The 21,902-nt window shown below is 40.7% G+C and overlaps 1 protein-coding gene across 1 annotated transcript in view; it reads left to right on the top strand.

Annotated features, from left to right (window-relative positions):
• ADGRB2 (adhesion G protein-coupled receptor B2) overlaps positions 1-21,902 on the top strand; it is a 1,067,283-nt gene that overhangs the window by 882,702 nt on the left and 162,679 nt on the right. Inside the window, exons 20-21 of the mRNA XM_078680649.1 lie at positions 13,581-13,647; positions 14,370-14,455. Coding sequence (XP_078536775.1) covers positions 13,581-13,647; positions 14,370-14,455 — 153 coding nt within the window. The remainder of the gene's footprint in view (positions 1-13,580; positions 13,648-14,369; positions 14,456-21,902) is intronic.

The raw sequence follows: 21,902 nt of genomic DNA, 5'->3' as shown, positions 1-21,902 counted from the left end.
AGACGCCCATCAGGTTTTCGGAAGTGGCTTTGAGTTCAGAATGTTGGAGAGGTTTGCGTGGGAGATAGTATAGAAAAACGGTCAGCTAGTGGTGTGGCATCTGGGTACAGGTGATATTGTGAATTACAGTGATAAATGGGTGATGTTAAATCTGATTTTGTTGCTTTCCTCCATGAAGAAGAATTTGATAGTGTTGCAACTGTGAGATCGGCAGGTTTTGGGGCGGGTTGGTACACTGTTTGACAGCTTTATTGACTTAAAATTACAGTGTTATACTATTTTCTTTTTTTAAATGTTGGCACGCTCGTATTAGACAGTCAGGCACTTAAAAGTGTTTATAGGTCAATAACATGTTGTCAAGGAAAAGGAACGATAACCAGTTGTATCTTCAAAAGAAAAAAGATGGGCTTGTAGGGAAGGCCTTACAAATAAATGTTTAATGTAGTTAAAGGTTTAACAGTAGAGAATGGTGTCAACAGAGATACAGACTGAAGTATATTCAAAGGCTCATAACTCAGAGCTGGAAACGACTGCAAACACATGAGAAATCTTGCAGTTTTAGTAAACAAAAGTGTAAGAATCGATATATAAACAATACCTCAAGAGTGATGTATATATGTGCAAAATATGCTGTTGCAGGACTCTAGTGATACTCAAAAGTGCATGTATGGTAAAGGTGAAAGAACACTCAAGGCAAAAAATGCCAATTGATCCATTAAACGTGCTAGTGACCTAATAGTGTTCGAGAAGCATGACGTCCACGTTTCGACCCCTGCAGATAACGTAAAGGGGGTCCTACTCTGTGACACTTAAAGCAGCAGACCTAAAATGATAACTAATTTAACATAAATCCACAAGTTTCACACTTAGTTCAAGTGCCAACAAAATAACAGAAGTAGTCTTACCTCCTATAAAAGGCTAAGAAAGCCTAGAGCATTATGATGACTCAGTGCATACAAAACAATGTCAAGTGGAATTGCGGTATAAACTGCACACATTACAAAAAATATAATTGTTCAATTAAATAGCAAATGTTTGAAAACAGTCATTCAAAATGAAAAACAAATTTCAGCATATAATCAAAACAACACCATCAATTGAGAGTTTAGAGAATATTTGCCTTGTATTCCCCGATTGGTTGTGGGGCTTGGCTTAAACTGAGCTCCATGACATTTATGAATCATAATCTCAGACTGAATTGCTAAAATTATATTAGATAAATAAACTGAAATATGCTGTCTCTTCTGAGGTGTTTCCAGAATAGGTGGGATTGACACAATTTCATACAGTCTGAAATGGTTCTAGTGATTTAGGGGCAGATTCATGAAGGCCTTGCGCCACCGGTGCGTCATTTATTAACATGGGAAAAAGTGACGCACCGGCGGCGCAAGGCCTTCATAAATAAGGCCCTTAGTGTCTACTACTTGTGTCTTGGAAGGGTTACAATATCACCCTAACCATTTGGTTGCAGTATCAAGGTTGCAGTAAGGTGAATTTAAGCAGCGAAGTTCTTGAAGGTGAATAATTTACACCAAGGAAGCTATATCTGGATTAGAATCACAGAATGTTTTAAGTCAGAACTGAGATTTAGGGGCATCTTGAAATTGGCTAGGATCAATATCTTTAAAAAAGCAAAACATTTCCCACATACAGGTTTACTCTGAGATTTAACATCACAGAAATACAAAGGATTACAAAATGGATGTCCCAATCACTTTGGGAGTTAGTCAAAGGTAACCTGTGTTATAGTACGAAATTTAAAGAAGTATTTTTCCCATCAGATCTGTAATGGTAGAACAGAATTGTAAAATATTCTGAGAATTAAACTAATCCTGTTGACCCTGGACATTCACCCCAGTTAATACAAAAAGTCGCCAAAAAAGTAAATGCTTGTACTAAGTGAACTTAATGTATGAATAGCTCAGTTGAATGTTTACAAAAATATGTAGCTTGAAATGGTGGAATAAGGACAGAAGAAGTTACCACTTATCTGTAGCAGTAAGTAAAAAAAGAAAGAGTGAGATTGGTAGAAATCAATTATGTTACAGAACAGCACCTCTATTGGATGAGGTGACAAACGTGTATGATTTAACAACCACCATGAAGCAATACATCAGAAAAACTGACATAGAAGTGAAACAGGTGTCAGTGAGAGATTTCTCAAGAAGATCGGAATTCTCCAGCATGAGCCACTTCTTAGAGTGGCAATTTAATATAGAACTAATAAATACTCTTGCACAACTAACTGTAAGTTAAATGTCTTAGCATTAACATTTGAATCATGAAGTCCCATGTGTTTTTAAGAAAATAGTGTATGCTCCTACAGATCAACACGGCCCTGTGAGTTCTTACAAAGTATTAACTTATGTAGAAACCTTTCTGCAGCTGCAAATGGTCTGTTGCTAAACCTGTCTGATTATTGGGTAGTTTCCAGACAACTGGTTGCCTCAAAGATGGCGGTTCTTCTTCGAGCTCTCACCAACTAGGTTCTCACTGAACTTCTCAAATCCCTTTGTGAAAACATCACAAACTCTCAGTTCATGGTGGGTATTTGTGACATTAGTCTGGCGTGAGCATTCCCTCCATTGAAAAAATGACATTCATTACAGATATGTTAAACATCTTCCTAGTGTGCAGCTTCTTTTCAGCTAAATAGATTGAGAGCCTTCTGGAAATCAGGTCCCCTAATTCAGGACCATACCAAAGTCAGGCTGCATTTGAGACCTAGTGGGGCACCAAGACCAGATGCTCGACAATCAGTGAGAAAGAACCAACACCTGTATCTCTAATGCCATCTGTGATAAAGTGGGCACAAGTTTCAGAACTGTCTGCATGGTTCCCCATCTGCCTCTGCAGATCTCCATCGCAGTGGACACATGGGTTGGAGGCTGCTTCTGGAACTCCCCATTATTGCTTTGTGGCATCTTATACATCCCTCCTCATAATATTGATGGAGTTAAAAGATTTTTTCCTCGACCTCAAGTGTTTCCCTCCACCTTTGAAGTCCTATTTGTAAATCATCTTCACTAACAAAAACATAGTCCTTTTCTGCATCAGAAATTAAGAAAGGGGCACTCATTCCCCACAGCTGTCAGCTAGCAATGAACTGTGTGAATGGTCGACTTCTAGGATGTGTACTTCTGAGTCTCTTACTTCGCAGGAGTGCTTAGCCTGGCATGTGACTGTACTCATCTCACAGATTACAACCAAAGCATTAAACCTTTTATGCTTGGGAGAGACTTAACGTGGACTTTTATACAATTATTCTGAAAACAATTCAAGATGTTGCTTTCTGGATGGACTGCGATCCCAGTTTTATAGGAAATGTCAAATGCTGAATTGGTCGGTAAGGTTTGTGCTGGGCTTTGTCCTAATTACCCTATTTATGAAGTTCAAAAGGTCAAGGGCAGACCACGGTGCATAGTCATTTTACAGGCCTTAGTATGGCCCTGTTTGTATGGTTTTCAGTCATCATGAGCTTCTCACCCAAGCTCTACAGCCCATGTATGGGGGCAGGTGTTAGTTCTCTAACACAGCCGGCAATAGCTCAGCTTCAGCACCAGTTTCTCCTCAAGTGTTTGAGATTTTGCCTTTGGACTCTGTTCAAAGAGGACATTCATCTGACTTGTTTCGTAGATGGTGTGTCATGGTCTATGAAGCAGACATCTGGGCCAATAGGATACCAGCGGTATCTTGCAACACGAAGCCACTTACAGGCAGAATAAAATTCTTTATTGCCATTGCATTATTGGTATTTTAGCATGTGCTAGGTTTTTTTATTGCCCTGACTTAGCATTTACATCCAATTCGTCTTGGTCTATTTTAAGCTTTTGAAAAAATTCATGCTTATGCGTAAATGGTTGTTTAATCTAATTAGGTTCTCTCTGAGACTATGCCTAAAGAGGAGCTAGTACTCCTACAAAACGCTTGCAATAAGCTTATATGACAAACAAGCAAACCCCGTATTTCCCTGAAGGCTGGTCAGTGCAGGTTGAAGTTGGGTTACATTCGAATGGTCCCTCCGAGAAACTAAGCAAAAATGGCCGTACTACATGAAATGGAGGATGTTTGGTAGGCCCCCTCCTCGGATGTTTTAAGATTACCCACACGTGTAAGACCAATTGCTTCATATGCATCAGATATAATCAAGACAGTTATGGAAAAATAGAACACTCCTACTAAAACAGATGAATTTACCACCTTACCTTCCCAGTTTACTACCCTACATGGTAAACCAGATTGCACCCCGTCCTTGGATAAGAAGCAGTTTGCAAAATGGCAGAGGAGATACATAAATAATGCATTTTGGGTGATATATTCTATAGCCAGAAGTTAAATTGTTTCGATAAAGTAAAAGGAAATACGAGGCTGGAGAAGAGAGAGACAGATACTTTCAGCTCGGACACGGGGTATTTGCCCCTCAAAATAAGAATGCATGAATTAGGGACATCACAGCGTTTGAAAAGCTTTTCATGCATTATGAAACCAGCAGAGGCCTGGTTTCTTCCACCTATTTCACCATCACTACCACACCTGATAACCATAAATAGCCTTACATGCAACAGTGGGCGATGGGGAATTTAATAACACAGGAATCCTGGGAGGAACTATGGGAAGCTATCCCCAAGACTACACATAGTGTTCATAGTAGGCAAAAATAGTAGAAAACTATGTTCAACTGTTATCGTTGGAGGGAGTGTGGTATGGAGGGAACGGCACAGCATGTTTGGTGATCGTGCCGGAGACTGGAAAATACTGAAAAGTGTTCCGCCGCATGAGGAAGATGGCTCCCAATCCATCAGGAGCTATTGATTATGATTCTGGGCATCCGTCCAACGCAGTGGGATGGACTCCCATTGTGTGCACATGGACAGTGAGATTGCAAATGCTTGTGGCAGCAGAGCAAGAATTATTGGCTACTGGAAGAAACCATATGCACCGGACTCCACACAGTTGTCAAGGAGACCGTGGACGCTCTTGGTCATGGAACTGTTTACACATGACCTGTGTGGTGTGAGAACAAATCTGAAACCACCTGCAAACCTCTGATGGATTAATTTCAGTCAGATTTTTTGTCTTTGAATCCAGAAACATTGGGATGATGAGAGGTGTGTCGTGGGACAGGTGTCTAACGGAGACAGTTCTTGGGTCACAGCAGGTGGGCAAGCTTATGAATGGCATTATATTTTACATGAGATGAATAATTTGGTTTTTAAAGGGACAGTGGGTGAGGAGGGGACCAAATCTATCTGTACCTAAAATAGCATGTCGACAAATCGCAGTTTGGTTAGGAAAACAGCATTTAAAAGAGGTCTTAAAAAATAAACTTTGCAAACAGGTAACTCACAGGGTCTCAGTTCAATATGTTAACGTAAGTGTCACTTTCCATATATGTCTGGCATAACTGTTGTTCTACTAAAGAACCACCAAATGTATAATGTACCTTAGTGAGCCATGTAAGTGGCCAGTTGAAAATGATGTTGAAATCTGTGCATTCTTTTGGAAGTGCTTTTAAGAGGTTTTATATTTGTCTTCGAGCCACAGTTTGGAGACTGTTTACCTTTTTGACATCAGCAGAAATGCCCTAACAATCTGGTGGATGGGCCCTTGTATTAAATGTGTTACTTTTGAACTTATATGTTCCGTGGGCAGAGATTTATCTGCTCCCTTTATCCTGCTATGTTGTAGGCATCAAGGATTCCCAGCCTAATGACAGAAACTAATTAAAAACATGTGAGTCTATGAAATATATCAATGCTGGAGAAATCATGTTACAGGTAAGTGACCGAGGGCCACATGTATCAAGCAATTTTGAGTTCGGAACCAGGCCGATTCACAGAATCGGCCTATTTACGAAGACAAAAAAAGGCTTTTCCCATGCATCGAACCCTATTTTGCGATTTGGTGACCTGTTACAGGATTGCAAAATGGGTTTGCGATTTGGTTTTTTGAAGGGGCATGTGTAGGGGCTCCTGCCAAAAACCGAATTGCTGCGGTATGTTGGGATGTTTTGTGACACTGAATGCGGTCGCAAAACATTCACATTTTACCACCAATTTCAAGTTGGTGGTAACCCATTTGCAAATATGAAGGGGTCCAAGGGATCTGTTCGCCCTTGGAGATTGTTTTATTGAAAAGCAATCACGGACATGGTGATCTTCTGATCTTACCAGGCCTTCATCCCCTTCATTTTAGAGATTCACAGGTGGTCGCAAAATGCAACCTACCTCATTAATATCAATGAGGTAGGTCGATTTGTGATCCTCTAGGAATTGCTAAATGAAACTCTGTGTGTTTCATACATTTGGATTAGCGATTACCTAATTGTGATTCGCAGGAAATCACAATTAGGTAATCATTATTCCTAATGTTGATACATGTGGCCCTATGTTTCATATAAAAACATCTTTAGATTGTTAAAAACATAAACGCACACAACAGCTTCAGCCTAAAATTCACTAACCACAGCACTCTGCCAAAGAACATGCATGCTGCAAGGTGGGCTGCCTAGCTCACAATGCATTACACGGTTCGCAAAAACTACCTCAATGAAGCCATGGACGTTATGGTAGAAGTCAGGAAGGGCATGCTATTTCAAAATCGTCTGTTGCTAGATATCTAATAAATTGTGTTTACTTAACCTACAGAAAAGAGAATGGTTACGTGGCTGGAGTGCAGCACACTTCATATGGGGAAATAAAGTACAGTGTGCTGAATTCTTCAAACTAGCAACAAGGCCCCAAAGTACTGTGCTGCACTACAGCCAGGACAGTGATGAGACAGTGGACACACAAGTGGGAAAGACTGTCAAGAAAATGTGTAGAAGGAAGACATTCCCTTAGCTTGCCTGCTGTGTCTTTATTAAATGCTTCTGTTTGTACACAAGCATATGAATCTATTAAAAACCTGCTACAAAAGAAATGTAGGATACGTACCTGTAAATGTAGATGTACATTATTGTTGTCATTTATAGATTTGAATCTGGCCTGACTTTCCCCAAAGACAGGACCTATCCTGTTCAAAATAGCGGTTGGAAAATGATGTATTATATGCATGTTACCTGTTTTGAAAGAGGATACTAACACTGGAAAATGAGTGTTCCAATGAAGACACTTCTCCTTGCATGTAGTGTTAAGCATGTTAATTATGAGGAAAGGCAGTCTTAGATAAGATCGCTTTGTCAGTTATACCACTTTAAGTCAGTAACCCGGCTGGGGGGATATGACTTAATGCTATCGGAGTAGGGCGCTTTCTAGCGGGGCTCCAAGCCGTCTGCCAAATATCAGTTCCATCCTTGTTATGTTATGTTAAAAATCTCATGTAGAGCGCATGTACACCAATTGGTTTCTTGGCTATGTCTCTAGGATTTGTCAGAGCCCTGTTGGTTTAGTTGAATGCTTGAATTTTATTCATAAGCTAGGGTAAATAACCTGTCTTGAGAAGCCTTCTGAATCTCAGCAGGTCAGTGCAGGCTCTGATGTCACGTGGAAGGGAGTTCCAGAATCTAGGTGCCAGTACTGCAAACCTGCAACCGCCTAGTCGCTTCAGTTTGTAGGAGGGTGCAAAAAAGAGATTCATATGTGCTGAGCGCAGGCTACGGGGAGGTATATACTTTTGAACAAGGTTAGAAATAAATGTTGGGCTCACGCCATCCAAAGACTTGAAGATAAGTAATGAAGCACAAGGGAACCCAAATAAGGTTGGTCAGGGACCTTGGGTAATCAATTATTTCTAAAGACAGTGGTCCCTAGACAAGGATTAATGAGAGCAAACAATAAATATAGACCCAAGCAGTACTATACATTACAGCTGTTCAGCCAGACAGGTGTATTAATATATTGTTGCTTAAATATACACAAAATTCAGCAAGAAACAAATAAAGTGGGAAACAAGTCTGTATCCAACTTAGTGGGAACGGTGTACAACATGAAACAAAAAGGCTCAGAAAGAGTAATTTGGCTCATTCCTGAGTACACACTATTGCAGTGTAGCAACACAGTCCCTCTGCCATGGCTGTGAGGCGCAGACTCAGAAAGGCAGGGTTGGAATACATGTTGCTGTTCCCTGCAGCCTTTACGTGATAACTGGAGACTGAACCCACTTTCTGGATAAGTCTGAAGTGGCTTGACACTGGGCAGATAAACAGGGACAGGAGCCAGACGATCCCGCCTCAAGGGCATCTCATGCGACACAAGCGGCAACTAAAGAGAGAAGCACAACTGTCAAACTCAAGCGACATACTAGAAAACAAGCCTGTCAGGAACAGAGCACCATCATGACAGCGATCAGTGGAACACTGCAGAAACAAACCTTGGATCATGATCATAGCACAGATAACTCAACGGAGTCTGATGGGGCCTTATCCAGGGGCAGTGAAGGGCAGATGCTGTGGTCACAGCCAGTGCAGCGGATGATTTTTTAATTATTTTTTTTAACATGGTTGCCACCGTGCCATATGGAAAGATGCACAGGTGACAGAGGGCAGCAGGCACAATCTAACCCCAGCAAGAGAGATGGATTGGAAATATAATTTTCCTGTTTTTTGTAGCAATGCTGAGAAGGCTGCAGGGTAACCACTAAATCAAAGGCGTTTCTCTATCTCTTCTCCTCCTCACCCAATTACTGCCTTTTTCGTAGAGTAGAATGAGTCCTATAGGGACACTCTTCATGTAGTTTGGGAGTTAATGGACAGTGTGTCGTGATCTGTACTTTTCCCTTTGGAACACTCCATTGGGGTGATTCCACTGTCGTCGGTATGTGTGAGCGTTCAAAAGATTGGCAGTTGGTGTTTCCTCTGCTGCAGGCTTGTACTACAGAGGCTTCTGTGTCATGATATAACTAGGAATGACGTTCCTATGGTTCTCACTTTACTCATAGTGGGGGTTCCTCCACCATGGTGGAGGAGTGTCGCTGCACTGCTTTTAAGCATGGTAAATAAAGGAAAAATAAAATGATAATAACTCAATGTTATTATCATATTATTTTATTCATGCTATGGCAGTAAGGCAGCTTGGCGGGTGGGCCTGCTCTGCTCTCAGAGGATGGGAGAAGTAGTGGGCACTCTATAAAGTGCGCATAAATGTTTGGCCGGCCTTCTCAGGTCCGCCAAACATTCATGCACACTGTGCATGTTCTCCACCGAAGCTGCACTACAGCCTGGGTGTAGAACATTCCCAGGCCCCCACTTCCCTTCTCAGCATCGAACCACGGTGCTCAGACCAATCACAACGCTGCATTGCAGTATTGTGATTGTCTCAGGGGAGCCTGCAAGCCTGGCTGCTTCCTGTTCAGCGGGGTAGGGGCGAGGAGAAGAGAAGCAGTGAGGAGGAGAGGCACAGCAAAACGGTAAGTGTTATTTACTTCTGTCCACCCTGTATTATTCTTTATTGTTTGAATAATAAAAATCATTACAATGACAATTATCCGTGCAATAATTCTCACATACTAATAAAAACAGAGATATATATATATACTTAAAATATATGCACCCTCTAAAATGTAATTGGTTTCTAAGTCCATACTACTTATGTTCTACAAAGTTTGCGTATGTCATTAATGCAAACTTCAGTCCTTTGATTACTTCACATTTAGGGGACAGTTGTTGGCAATTAATGTATGTACCAATAAATTCTTATTACAAAACATGTTGACGCCCACAAAAATTTCATTGATTTTCTGATTCCATACTGCTTATATTAAAAAGGATTTTCGGGGTGTCATAAAATTGGATCTAACCAAGATCCCTTCAATTGGTTCTCCGTCAGGGGACAATAATAAGCAATTAACCGTTAACTTTATTACTGAAAGGGAGACAGATGACTGCTTACGAAGGTCTACCCGGTAAAAGATTGGATGATGCAGTTGTCAAAGATATCCTCTTTCACCAATTATTTTTGCCCTAGCCAAGAAACCGATGGCAATGGAGGTCAGAACACTCAAAGCTATACGGGCATATGAGTCTTGGGTATGACTCTTGTCATTTCATTATATGCAACTGATGCTCTCTTTTGCTTGAAGGATATGGAGGAAAACCTTAGCCCCACAAAGGAAGTTTAGAACCAGTTTGGCTAAGTGTCACGACTGAAAGCTAACTGGCACAATACCACCTTATTTTCATTGAATATCAGTCCAGCTGGACAGTTCCTGGAGCTTCTTCATGTTCAAGTTAGGTTTAAGAGCCGCACTTTCCAGTATCTAAGACTTCAGGTGTACCACACTGAAAATGATTTACTGGTGGAAACATAGTAAGAACATTTGGGATCCCGAAGGACAACATTTCATTTTGAGACAGGCGCCCACTGTAATGGGGAGGGTGGCACTGGTGAAAATTGTAGTTTTGTCCAGCCTCTTGCACTACCTCTGTAACTTTCCCTTTAAAATCACCATTATGATATTTAAGGTGTGCCTCCCTACTCTGGCAACTTATACGGGGGTCTACCAGACCGAAGGTAGTTGTAAACATTCTGCGCCTACCGCTCACTGAGAGAAACCTGGAAGTCCAAAATTACAAACTATATTTTATGGCTGCACTGCACTGCTGCAATGAGTGGCTAGATGGCTAGTCGATCTCACACCCATTGAAGCAACATTTATAACACTGAATCGCCGACCAAGGAGGTCCAGGAAAGACTTCTAAACTGATGCAATCATGACACACAGCGCACTACGATGGGGAGGACAATGAGGTCTTGTTGGGTGAGTTACAAGAGAGGAGGTCTAGTGTAAAGATGGTCTATGCACCTACAGTTCTACTCCTGCACTTGTCTAGGGTCATAGAGTGGGAACTAGGGTGTGGACCATGACTGGTATTGAGGCATTGTACGACTACACAAAGCCGGAAAATGACCGCCTTTCAACGACCTTGTCCATAAGCATGGGATCCCACAGGGATAATTCCTAAATTGGTGTGAGGATCATACACTCATTCTGGTAGCAGAACTAATTTCACGGAACCTTCAAAGAGCTCAGGGCTGCAGCCCCTGTTGATGCTGGGAATGGGAAGGGAGGTAGCTTTGCTGATTTCCAAAGCATTAGTTGAGGGAATTAATGTATTTCACTATCCTGAGAGAGGTGGTTGGAAGATGTGATGGAAATTGAGAGAGATAATAAGTGAGTGATGCTGCTGCATTGCACACAGAAAGTTTCTTGGAAAGAAACACTTAAAATTCTTCAACTTAATTTATTTGGTAGGAGATACTTCGCCTCTATAAGGATTCACTCAATCTAACCTGAGATGAGCCCACAGAGTCCCAGATGAAATCAACCAGAAGTATACTGGATGTATGACGTTGTTATTACAACACCTGCCTTTACAACGCGGTTTTTACATCGCAAACCTTTACAACGCATAGCGCTTAGAGGTGCTAGATAGTGGTAAGTATACTTTTCTATTCCAACTCCAGTCCCCGTGGACACTAGGGAAGGTGTTGGATAGAAAATTAAACTTATTCCCTATCCTAGAGCGCCCCCCAGCGCAATGCGTTGTAATGGTTTGCATTGTAATGACCGCGTTGTAATGGTAGTGCGTTGTAATAGTTTAGTTGTAAAGGTTGTTCACCAGTATACTTTATACACATGACATGGCACTGTGGGGCTATAGGGAACTATTGGGAAAGCCACCATTGTACCCAGGCCTAGGAATTACATAGCCAAGTCCCCCAACTGTTAGTCGCCCCCTTGATTGCACGTTGGGTAAGGGCTGTGAATTACTCTGCATGTGCTGCACTCTGAGAAGAACAAAGGTCTGAGGGCTGGGAGATGCAAAACGACAGTCTTTGAGGAAAAGACCTCAGACTATAGACTGCTAGGAACAACATAGCAGGCATTCGTTAACAAATCTGCCACGCGACATAGCTGAGCCGTTAAAGTATGCTTATTTCATTTAGTTAAAGCAATAACATTTGAAATGAAATGAAATGAAAAGGTGATTTGTATAGCGCAGCTGCTGCCCGAGGGCGTCCAGGCGCTGAGTGGAGAGCAAAGTACTCTGAGGAGGGTGTAAGGTGCTTAGTTTCTGAAAAGGGGGTAAGGTGCTTAGTTTCTGAAAAGGAAGGTTTTTAGTTCTTTGCGGAATTTCTTGCGCACACTACAAAGAATAGAATGTTAAAATGATTTTAAAAATCTTTCAAATGAATAGTAAAAGCTTGTGAGTGCATTATCCTGGGACTTTTACAAACCAGTAGTTTAGCTTGAGGGGCGGAAAGAAGTTAAAGAAAAGTGCGTAAACTCGTCTTCTCTGGGCCACCCCGCCGCAAGATGTTATAGCTCCTAGTTCCCATGCGAAAAATGCAGGGAAGTTGGTGCAAACCAAGCATATAAAGTGCAGAAAATAAGTAAACATAAAGAACTGACAGCTAGCCGTGAGACTGTCTTATATATTGCTTAATAGTCTTGATAGGGATTTCTCACAGCATCTTATATTGTCTCATCCATGCTTCCAACTTAAACGGCAAAGGTGTGAGTGCAAATTTTGCTATAAAGTGCAGAAGATAAAGATTGTGCTGTAGTACAGATGGTATCGCCACGACCATGCATTCTTATTGTCTTTATGCCCTGGGTAAAGATGGCAATATTGATACGAATCACACACAGGGAAGAATAAATTAAAAGCAATACGTTGGTGCAACTTTCTCCATGAAGTGCACAAAATATAGATTGTGGTGTTATAAGGGTGGTATCGCCACGTCCGTGCATTCTTATTCCCTTTATGTCCTTGGGTAAAGATAGAGATGTTGACGCAAAGCACACCCAAAGAAGCATAAATTAAAAGCAATATTACAGGCCTATATTGACAGCTCGAATTATTTATTGTGCTGACTGCAAAGCAGTCAAAGAGCCTTTCGCTGTCAGTAACATGTACACTTTTATAATACATTTTATGAAGGCTGCAGTCGTTTGGGGGCCATGATACAAAACCAGCATGCACACGCGAAGTCCCACCTGCAATCACACAGAACTGAGTCACATAAAGTCTTTTGTTGTACACTTCCACCAGTTGTTTTTTTTCTATTCTTCTTGATATGTTTTATACATGTTGCTTTTTCTAACCTGAATACGAGGTGGTCCACTGCTAATGCTTAAGCACAGACTTGTAGAGTTATACAAGATTCATATGGAACGCAGCTCAAATTTACTGATTACTTATACAGCCATATATTGCCAGAAACCAATGCAATTTATATTTAAAACAGCCATCCACCTGCCAAGTTGAGAATGGGTTTCCCACCCCATGGGGCATGTGCTTTGATAGCTAGAGAAATGGATACTTTCCTCCAGGTTTCCTTTTAGAATGCTGGTTTTGTCAAGGCTGAGCATAGCTTTTTCGTGAAATGTGTGTTTGAAATGGACCAGTTTATTCTAAGTCGTTGGTCTGGATTGTTTTATGTTTACAACAACAAACCAACCCAATTTCACGAGCCCGAGTTTTCTGGGCATGAGTATAGATGTGTGCTAACGTACAGGCTCCTCTTCGTAAATAGAAGATGTCATCCTAGCCCTAATTCTTAAGATTCAATTTTCTTGCTCCTTTGACTCTCATTCCAGCCTCTCCAGTTCTCACAAGTGTTTTTCTTTTTATGCAGCTGCTGGTTGTCCTTGGAAGGTGGGCTGCTCTATGCATTCGTTGGGCCAGCTGCTGTGATTGTGTTGGTAGGTTTCGCACTTTCTCCGATAAATGTATAGCTTAAATGGTTAAGGGTGGTATGCCCAGGTTCTCATCAGCCTGGTGGTAATTCAAAGCATTTTGCATTACTGGACACCTTTTAACATTCATGCATCGATCAGCTATATCTTTCTCCTCTTCATTGTAACATCCTCTTGCCATATTATAGTACTATATCGGTATTGCTGTAAGCAGTGTTCCCAAACTGTATATCGACACTGCTGATGCGTTTAACAGAAGCTTTCCATGCTAACACTACAGTAGGCTCCCTGGCTCCTTCACCCCCAGTAGATGAGTGCCTCTGCATGAAAATGTATCTTCAGCGGCACTCAAGAATAGTTAGAATATAATTTGCATTGTACAAGGATATTAGTTAATTTTAACATTGTGTTGCAGTGTTCCTAAAGGTGAAGGGGGCTGTTGAAGCTCGCCAAACTGCTTTCATGAAATCTGAAACTGCTGTTTATTTTGACAACATTTGAGTTTATGTTAATACCATGGAAATGAAAAAGTGTTTTAGGTACGGGACGTATTTGAGCCTAGTATATTCAAACGAGCTGAAAATGTAAATGAAGTGCTTGTGTTGTGTACCACATTCTGTGCGCGTCGTCTCTTATGATGTTCATTACCATTGTGGTCCTCTCCATACAACTTATCTCCTACCTTCTTTCTGTCACTATTCTGACAACTTTCTCTTGCTTCTCCATAGGTTAACATGCTAATTGGTATCATTGTTTTCAATAAACTTATGTCCAGGGATGGGATCTCGGATAAGTCTAGAAAACAACGAGCAGGGTGAGTTACAGCGCTCGGTCTTTTCATAACCTGAGTTTTAGTTTCTCATGGGTTTGGTCTTCCAACAAATCACATGCCAATGGAATATTCAACAATGTCATCTGTATAGATTCCAGACTACTTTCATAAAAATATTTTCAGATAATATTCTATCGTTATTGAAGGCTTTTTATCAATTGCTGTCAATTCTCCACCACATAATCCCTAAAAGCCCAACTGAAAGCATTCCTTGTCGTCCCATTTTGATACTGTGGCAAAAGATTTTCCTGAAAATAGACTCATGTTGCCTCTGCATTTTAAAAATTACAAGGTTTTTAAATAGTATTGCTCCTACGTTCTTGAACTTTTCCATTCTCAATTTGTGGCTAATGGGGCCCGCTTGTCCTAATACTGGAACTTGTTTCTATAGCTGTTCATTAGACATTTGAAAGCCCTGTGCCCTGATATATGTGTTTGTGACGAGGTCAGGCCCCATTTACCAGTGTGAAATCCAAATTTCTAGTTGTGATTTGACTGCCCAGCTGTGTGGAATTGACCCTTCTTTTCTAGTGCTTGCCATCTTCCTACACAAGTGTCCATTCTTGGCTTTGTTTCTCAACTGCATGTTGCAGACTCCGTGCCTTCCTCTGACAGAGTGAGGTACGCTGGATAACAAATATTGGGCACAAAGATAGAATCATCTTTGGAGAAACACTGGCCCAGTACATTGGTGATTGCAACTTGCCTAAGAGGCAAGGGGCCTCATTTATGAGGCCTTGCGTCAGTTTTGCGCTTCTGATGCGTCACTTTTTGTGACGCATCGGCGGCATAAAACATGTCTCCTGTTGCGCACTATTTACAAAGTGACGCATCTAAGCAGATGCGTCACTTTGTAAACCCCTGCGCTACATTATACCTGCGTCAGGTATAATGTATGCAGAGGGGGCGTTCCCCCGCAAAAAGCCTCGTAATAGTGACGCAGTGAAATCTGTGAGATTTCACTGCGTCACTTTTAGGACGCTGTTGCGTCAAAATCTTGCACCTGCCTCACAGCAGGCGTAAGACTGACGCAAGCCCTTTCACATGGGGCTTTCCCCATGTGAAAGGACGCATTGCTGGAGTTGCGTCACTTTTGTGACACACCCCAGCAATGCGTGACTTTTGCGCTTACAGATACGTCAGAAATACTGACGTATCTGTAACTCCTTGCGACATGATGCGTCTTACTGTAAATATGACGCCTCATTGGTGTCGCAAGGAGGACGCAGTGAAAAGGGACGCATCGCTGTTTTCACGCAGCAATGCGTCACTTTTCATAAATGAGGCCCAAGGCTTCTTCCACCCACATGGACAAGGACATTACATATCTGAAAAAAATCATCCTTTGCACAATTGTCTAATGAGAGTTGGGGAGGTAGATATAATTATGACTCTATTCTTTCTTAACTACAAGTTTTAATTCATTTTTAAATTGTATATATTCCGTGGTCTCTATTATTTTAATGTCCTTCTTAAACTTGTTGCCCATTTTTTAAATATATGTGATGTAATTCTGCACTTTTTGGGCCACGTTGGCCGTAATAAAGGTACAATTGACTTGACTTGACTTGACAATTGTCTAATAGGACTTCTAAGACATGAGGAAAGAATTTTATGAACTTCCGTTCTGGTAGGTTTAGCAAGTAAAAACACTGGTGGAAGCTGTTTGGGTGGATTACTTGAGAGATACTCATTTTCTGTCTCATTTGAAATTATTTGATATTTATAAATATTGTGTTATATATGTTTGATACTTTTTAAATAGAGGAATCTTTCACTTTAAAATATAATTTCGTAATCTAATCCACTAGAATTAAAACCGATATTGAAAATGTTAGCCCTTGGCTGAAAAGTCCATTTAAATCCTTTTTGAAAAGGATAAACAAAGCTAGAATGGGATATCTGAGAATCACCCTCACTAGAGTCAAAATTCCAGATTGCCACATTGAGGAATCCAGGAGTCTCAATATTCCAGAGTGCACTTCAATGTCAGTTAGCCCAGTTAATTTTGACAGGAGTGTAGAGCAGGGATCTGTCTCAGTCATGTTCCACTATTGACATGGAGGAAGTTGTTTATAAATAGGGTGAAATATTTAGATCACACAAAAGTAATTTTCCTTTTGTATCATTTTATGTAGCCTTGAAAATTAGAATAAAATAAATAAGCTGTAGCATTCTTTAATCAATGCAGGACAATTAGAATTAGACTAATAAATTATATCAAATCTAGAAAAAGATTTGTTTATGTTCCTGTACTTAGTCTTGTTGTATGGCATACACATCTAACCTTCCTTCTGTACTTTTTGTTCATCTCTATTTGAAATATGCATCAGGTTCTTGAAAGTGTTCCTGCATTTCTAAACATGTAGAAACTGACATCCTAAATAATAGCTCTGTTACTTCACATCCACATTTCCATATGGTAGGAGGTTCCTGTGTGTATCCACCGTAGTGGATTAAAGTGTATCCATACCGGCCCAGATAGTTGCAAGTATTGCCCAATAGGTGAGTCCCCTGTATCAGTACAGCATTTGAGACCATCTTCTTGATGTAGATGAGAACCGCCACTCTCTTGAACTTGTTGTTAAGCCTATTAATGTTCCACGAAAGGATGCAGGACAGGGCATCTATGCCAACATGTATATGTGTGTATTGCAGAAAATGGGGAGGGGGGGGGGGTTTACAGCTGAGCATTGTAAACCAAACCACGAAATATCATTGGAGCCAGGCGCAATTGGCAATCTTGTCTTAGTCTCCTACCACCCTACACTTCCACAACTAAATAATTACAAATTGCAGAAGCATGAATAAGTCTATTGGTCGAAAAGGGGGTTAGCAGCAATCTATCTGGGGAATGGACCAACTTCCTGCCTCACATGCGGGGAACGACTTCACCCACCACCTTCTCCAAGCCCCAAGTTATTAAACTGTGGCACCTCTAAGAGCATTATCAGAACATTGCCTACCAGCAAGAACGTACCATTGGTGGAGGAAGTCCTCTGTCTCCCACCCCTATTGCAGCCAGTCAGTTATTTAAATGGCCTCAAGGGAAGGAGGCCATGCATTGTGCCATTGTCTTCAGCGATCACTTGGTCTGGTCCATGAGGGAGGCAGCCTCAAATTTGGAGGACTTTCATCCTGGGACCGGGCCAGACCCTGCGTCTCCATTTCCACCACCAGAAGCTGATGAATCTCCATCTCTATTCGTTCCATCTCTACTAGTTGCAGTTTTGGCCCTTACATGACATCCCCCGAACCTTGTCTTGGGAGGTGCCTGCCCTCCACAAGTCTGTCATCTGGGTTTTCCACTCCTCATAACAATGTCTAACCAAGATTCTCTCCTTCACTCAGCTCCTGGCATCCTCAGTGTTGTATTTAATATCCATTGCCTAGAGTTTGACCTCAGCAAATGTTTTCCTCTGTTGTTGAACTAGTACATTGTAGTTCAGGAATATCAAAATCTTAATAGAGTCAAAGAGGACTATTTGCAGGTGTGAGCCACCTTGGCAACAGCAATATTGTCTGTATAGTTGAGTATTCTTAGGATGAGGAGATGTGGATGTGGATGAGGAGATGTGGAGGGGTGCCCGGTGGAGGCTTTTTGATGAGGGCATGGAGCTCCCTTTAATCTCAAAACAGGATAACAGCTCTTGCTCCGGGATCCATGATTTAAACCATTTGGAGAAGAAATGTTCTTGCTGCTGCCCTTTGGCATCCTCACTAACCCCTACCAGGCGCAAATTGTTAACCCTGGATCTATCTATGGCATCCTCAACTTGCCTTTCCCATCTCACTATATTCTCCTGGAGTCTTGTGAAGTCCAAGTTCAGTAATCGCATATCGTCTCCCGCTGAGGAGACATGGGTCTGCACATCATACAACATGAAAACATACTAATTCAACTAAGAGAGTATAGTATTTATAGCTCATGCATCCTGCTCCCTTTCCACAGTGGAAAGGAGAGCCTGAGAACAATTTTCCAACTTTATATGGTTTTAATTTGTAATGTCTAAAACATAAGCTGCCAGCACTTTATCATATTCTGTTGATTCCACAGTTTATCAATGCATCAGGTTTATGCAACGGCTCCTAAAGAATGACCTTCACAGTTTTATGGTGTCCTTCCAGGTCAGGTATCATCGGTTTAGGTCTTGCCCCAAATGTGGTAAAGTTAGGGTGAGGTTGCTGAGGAACGGCTAGTTACCTGTCGATGAGGAAGAATGAACCAATACCAATGAAGTCATTTGATTTTGTACTATTCGGGTACAAGGAATTCAAAATCGGGTTCCAGGAGGTGCTTGATCCTTAGCTTTCAGAAATATGAAATATTGAAGTGCTATTAAAAAAAAGCACTCTCTTTCAATCTTTGCCCTTGTTTCCCAGTCTCCAACACTTGTCTGCCCATATGCCCGAAACCCCCTAACTTTATTTGTCCATGTGCCTCAAGTTATATGATACTGATTGTCCATTTCTCAGTCTGTAAATTTGCCACACATGTCCCGCCCTTAAATATTGATTGTCAAAATTATAACACACTCTTTGCTATTTTAAAATCATACTTGCTCCTTTCTATAAAATAGATTGTATTCTCTTTGCAAGCTTGTCTGTGTTTCTCCTTGATTGTAATATTTTGTTTGAAGGAGGAGGGGAAGGGTGGGTAGGTGAAAGGCCAAAGAAACCCTTTTGTTAATCCCCAACCTCATTTTCTTCTTGCTTCCCAGTCCTAGATCGTGCTCTCTATCCATGGCATATAGACCAAACAGTTCTCCATAAATGGAGATTTAAATTTATGGTATTAAACTTATCATCTCATAGAGCTTTGCTCGTATAGAAGGGGGAAATAACACATACACTTCAACAAGTGAAAATGGGAACATTTGCAAGTATTGTAGTCTGGTAAAACTAAAAACTATTTCATTGAATGCACAACAGGAACAGATACGCATATTGAAGCGAAGAGAAACAGTTAAACAATTTCCAAGAAAAAGGAATTAAAACATATTTAAAAAATGCAGCTCAACAAATCAGGCAATATGTGTATTCCTGGAAATTGGCTTCCAGCACTCAGGGATGGAACCAGGCAGAAATGGCAACTCAAAATTAGAAACAGTGAATTAAATAGATGGCCTACAAACTCAGAAATGTGAAGGGCTAACAGTGTACTACAAATAGCCGCAAGCTAATTTCAGGAAATTGTAACAAGAAAGCAATTTTCAGCATGGGACAATGAAACTCTGTACAATTATGGCTCAAGGGCTAGAAAATGCAGAAATCCAAAGGCAGTTTCCAACCAGAGAGACTTGTGCAAAAAAATACAACTCAGTCAGTGGCGGTTGGTGGAATATGAAAGTGGCATGGTGTAAAACCAATGATTGAATTGTAGCATGACTGAGGTCAGTGTTTATGGGGGGATGGTTTGGGGGGTGCCACCCACGCTGAGGAAAGTTTTGAAAATTGGTGTATTTTGGTGCAGTTTTAGGCAATCTTTCTGTGATCTGTGATAAGTGGACAAAAAAATAGAGTTCTTATACTGCCTTCAGCCTCCCTCCCTCCCTCCACCCAGGATGTGGTGTTATGGCTAGAGTTGGAGACTTAGGAACTTGGGGACAGGTTTAATTCTCAGTGTGAATATCCTGCGATTCTGAGTAAATCACTTAATCTCACACCTGCCCATAAAAAAACGAATGTTACCTTTTGTAATCTAATTGGTGCTCACAAAAGGGCTAAATTATTTTGGGCCGAGTTTGCTCTATATAAAAACTGCTCAAAGAGGTTAAAAACCAAGCCTTAACATAATGAAAGACAAATAGATACCCATTAAGTGACTGATTTGTACAAAGTTAAAACAGAGAACATTGCTAAATCATAGCTACCCCACTTACATTTTGTGATCTTAACCAAATATTTTATTTCACCAAAACTCAATATTGTCATATGACATATAAAATCATTATGACATATGAAAGCACTATTAAATATATGAGTTCAAAATATCAGTTGTACAAAAGGTGTGGTAAAAAATATATATTCTGTAAGTTTTACCATCAGGTAGCAACATGTAAAATAACACAGAACTTAAGTGAAAAACACATTAAAAAAGTGAGTGCTTAGTGGCAAATGCACTATAGTACATTATGAAAGTCTATTAGTTAATACACTGCAGAGGTCTGTGTGTAACTAGACAGCCACCGAATTAAATCTTAGTTGGTGCAGTACAGAAGAGTAACTTCTGAATTTTCAAAGGTAGGTAGTCACAGCCTGTGACAGGAAGCACTGTGAATATGCAAGTCATTATTTTTAACTTACATTTTTAACTTGCATTACACACAGTAAGATCAATTGCTACAAAATGTGAAAAATGTTTAATAGAGAACGGTGCTTCCAAAATATAGATTTTAGTAAAACCAAGACTGTACTTAATGCATTTTTTTTAAATAACTGTCTCTTCAACACCTGGTCTGGGGTAGTAAACGCATTATAAATACAATTGCAATTGTCAGTAAACATGAAGGTCCAGATGTACAACGGTTTTTAGCATGCGCAAACGGGCTTTTGACACATTTGCGACCGCTAAAAACCTTGTGACCATGTACAAAACCTATTTTGCGAGGCGCTAATCAATTTGCGACTCGCAAAATAGGATTTGCGATGCTCTATTAGAAAGGGGTGTTCCCTTCCGAATAGTGACTCATGAGCCATGTATGAATGTTTGCGGTTGCAAAACACTCACAAATTACTACCTACTTCCCCAGGGGACCCCTTCCCCTTTGCAAATGCTTGTGAAAATATTTTTTAAGGGCTGGGTGTGGTCCCAGGGACCACTGCCTTCTCTTAAAAAATGAAACGAAATTGTTTATTTTCAATTTTTTTAAATGCATCCCATTTTACTTTGAGGAAAACGGGCTGCATTTAAAAAACAAAAAATATGCTTTAAAGTTAGGACTCCTAACTTCTGTGAATACCGAAATGAGTAAGTGCCTTCTGTGAATACCAAAATGAGTAAGTGCCTTCTGTGAATACCAAAATGTTAGTAAGTTTAGGATTTTGTTTTAAGTTAGTTCTGTGAATCGGGCCCCCTTTCTTTATATTCGATTATTGGAACCTGGAATGAGAGATAGTGACTTACTGTTATTGTCTTCATTCTTGGAGAACATTGAACTGTTTTTGATCCAGCTTCCACCTCTAACTCTACTTCAAGACCCTGGTCTTAACTGAACATTATTCAAGCTACATATCTTGCTCAGATCACCTTACTTGACATCACTACTTTCAATTGTACTGTTATGCAGATGAAACACAATTCTGCATTATCAATAGTTCTGCTAATCTGTTGCCAAAACAATCTGCTTTTCAATTGTGTTTGAAAAAATGATGTACTAGTTGTATGAAAACCACTTTGCCCCTACCTCTAAAAAAAGATGTGTAGAGC

The sequence above is a fragment of the Lissotriton helveticus genome, chromosome 3_1 (assembly GCF_964261635.1).
Source record: "Lissotriton helveticus chromosome 3_1, aLisHel1.1, whole genome shotgun sequence".
Taxonomy (NCBI): domain Eukaryota; kingdom Metazoa; phylum Chordata; class Amphibia; order Caudata; family Salamandridae; genus Lissotriton; species Lissotriton helveticus.
This window is presented reverse-complemented; position numbering and strand designations above follow the sequence as displayed.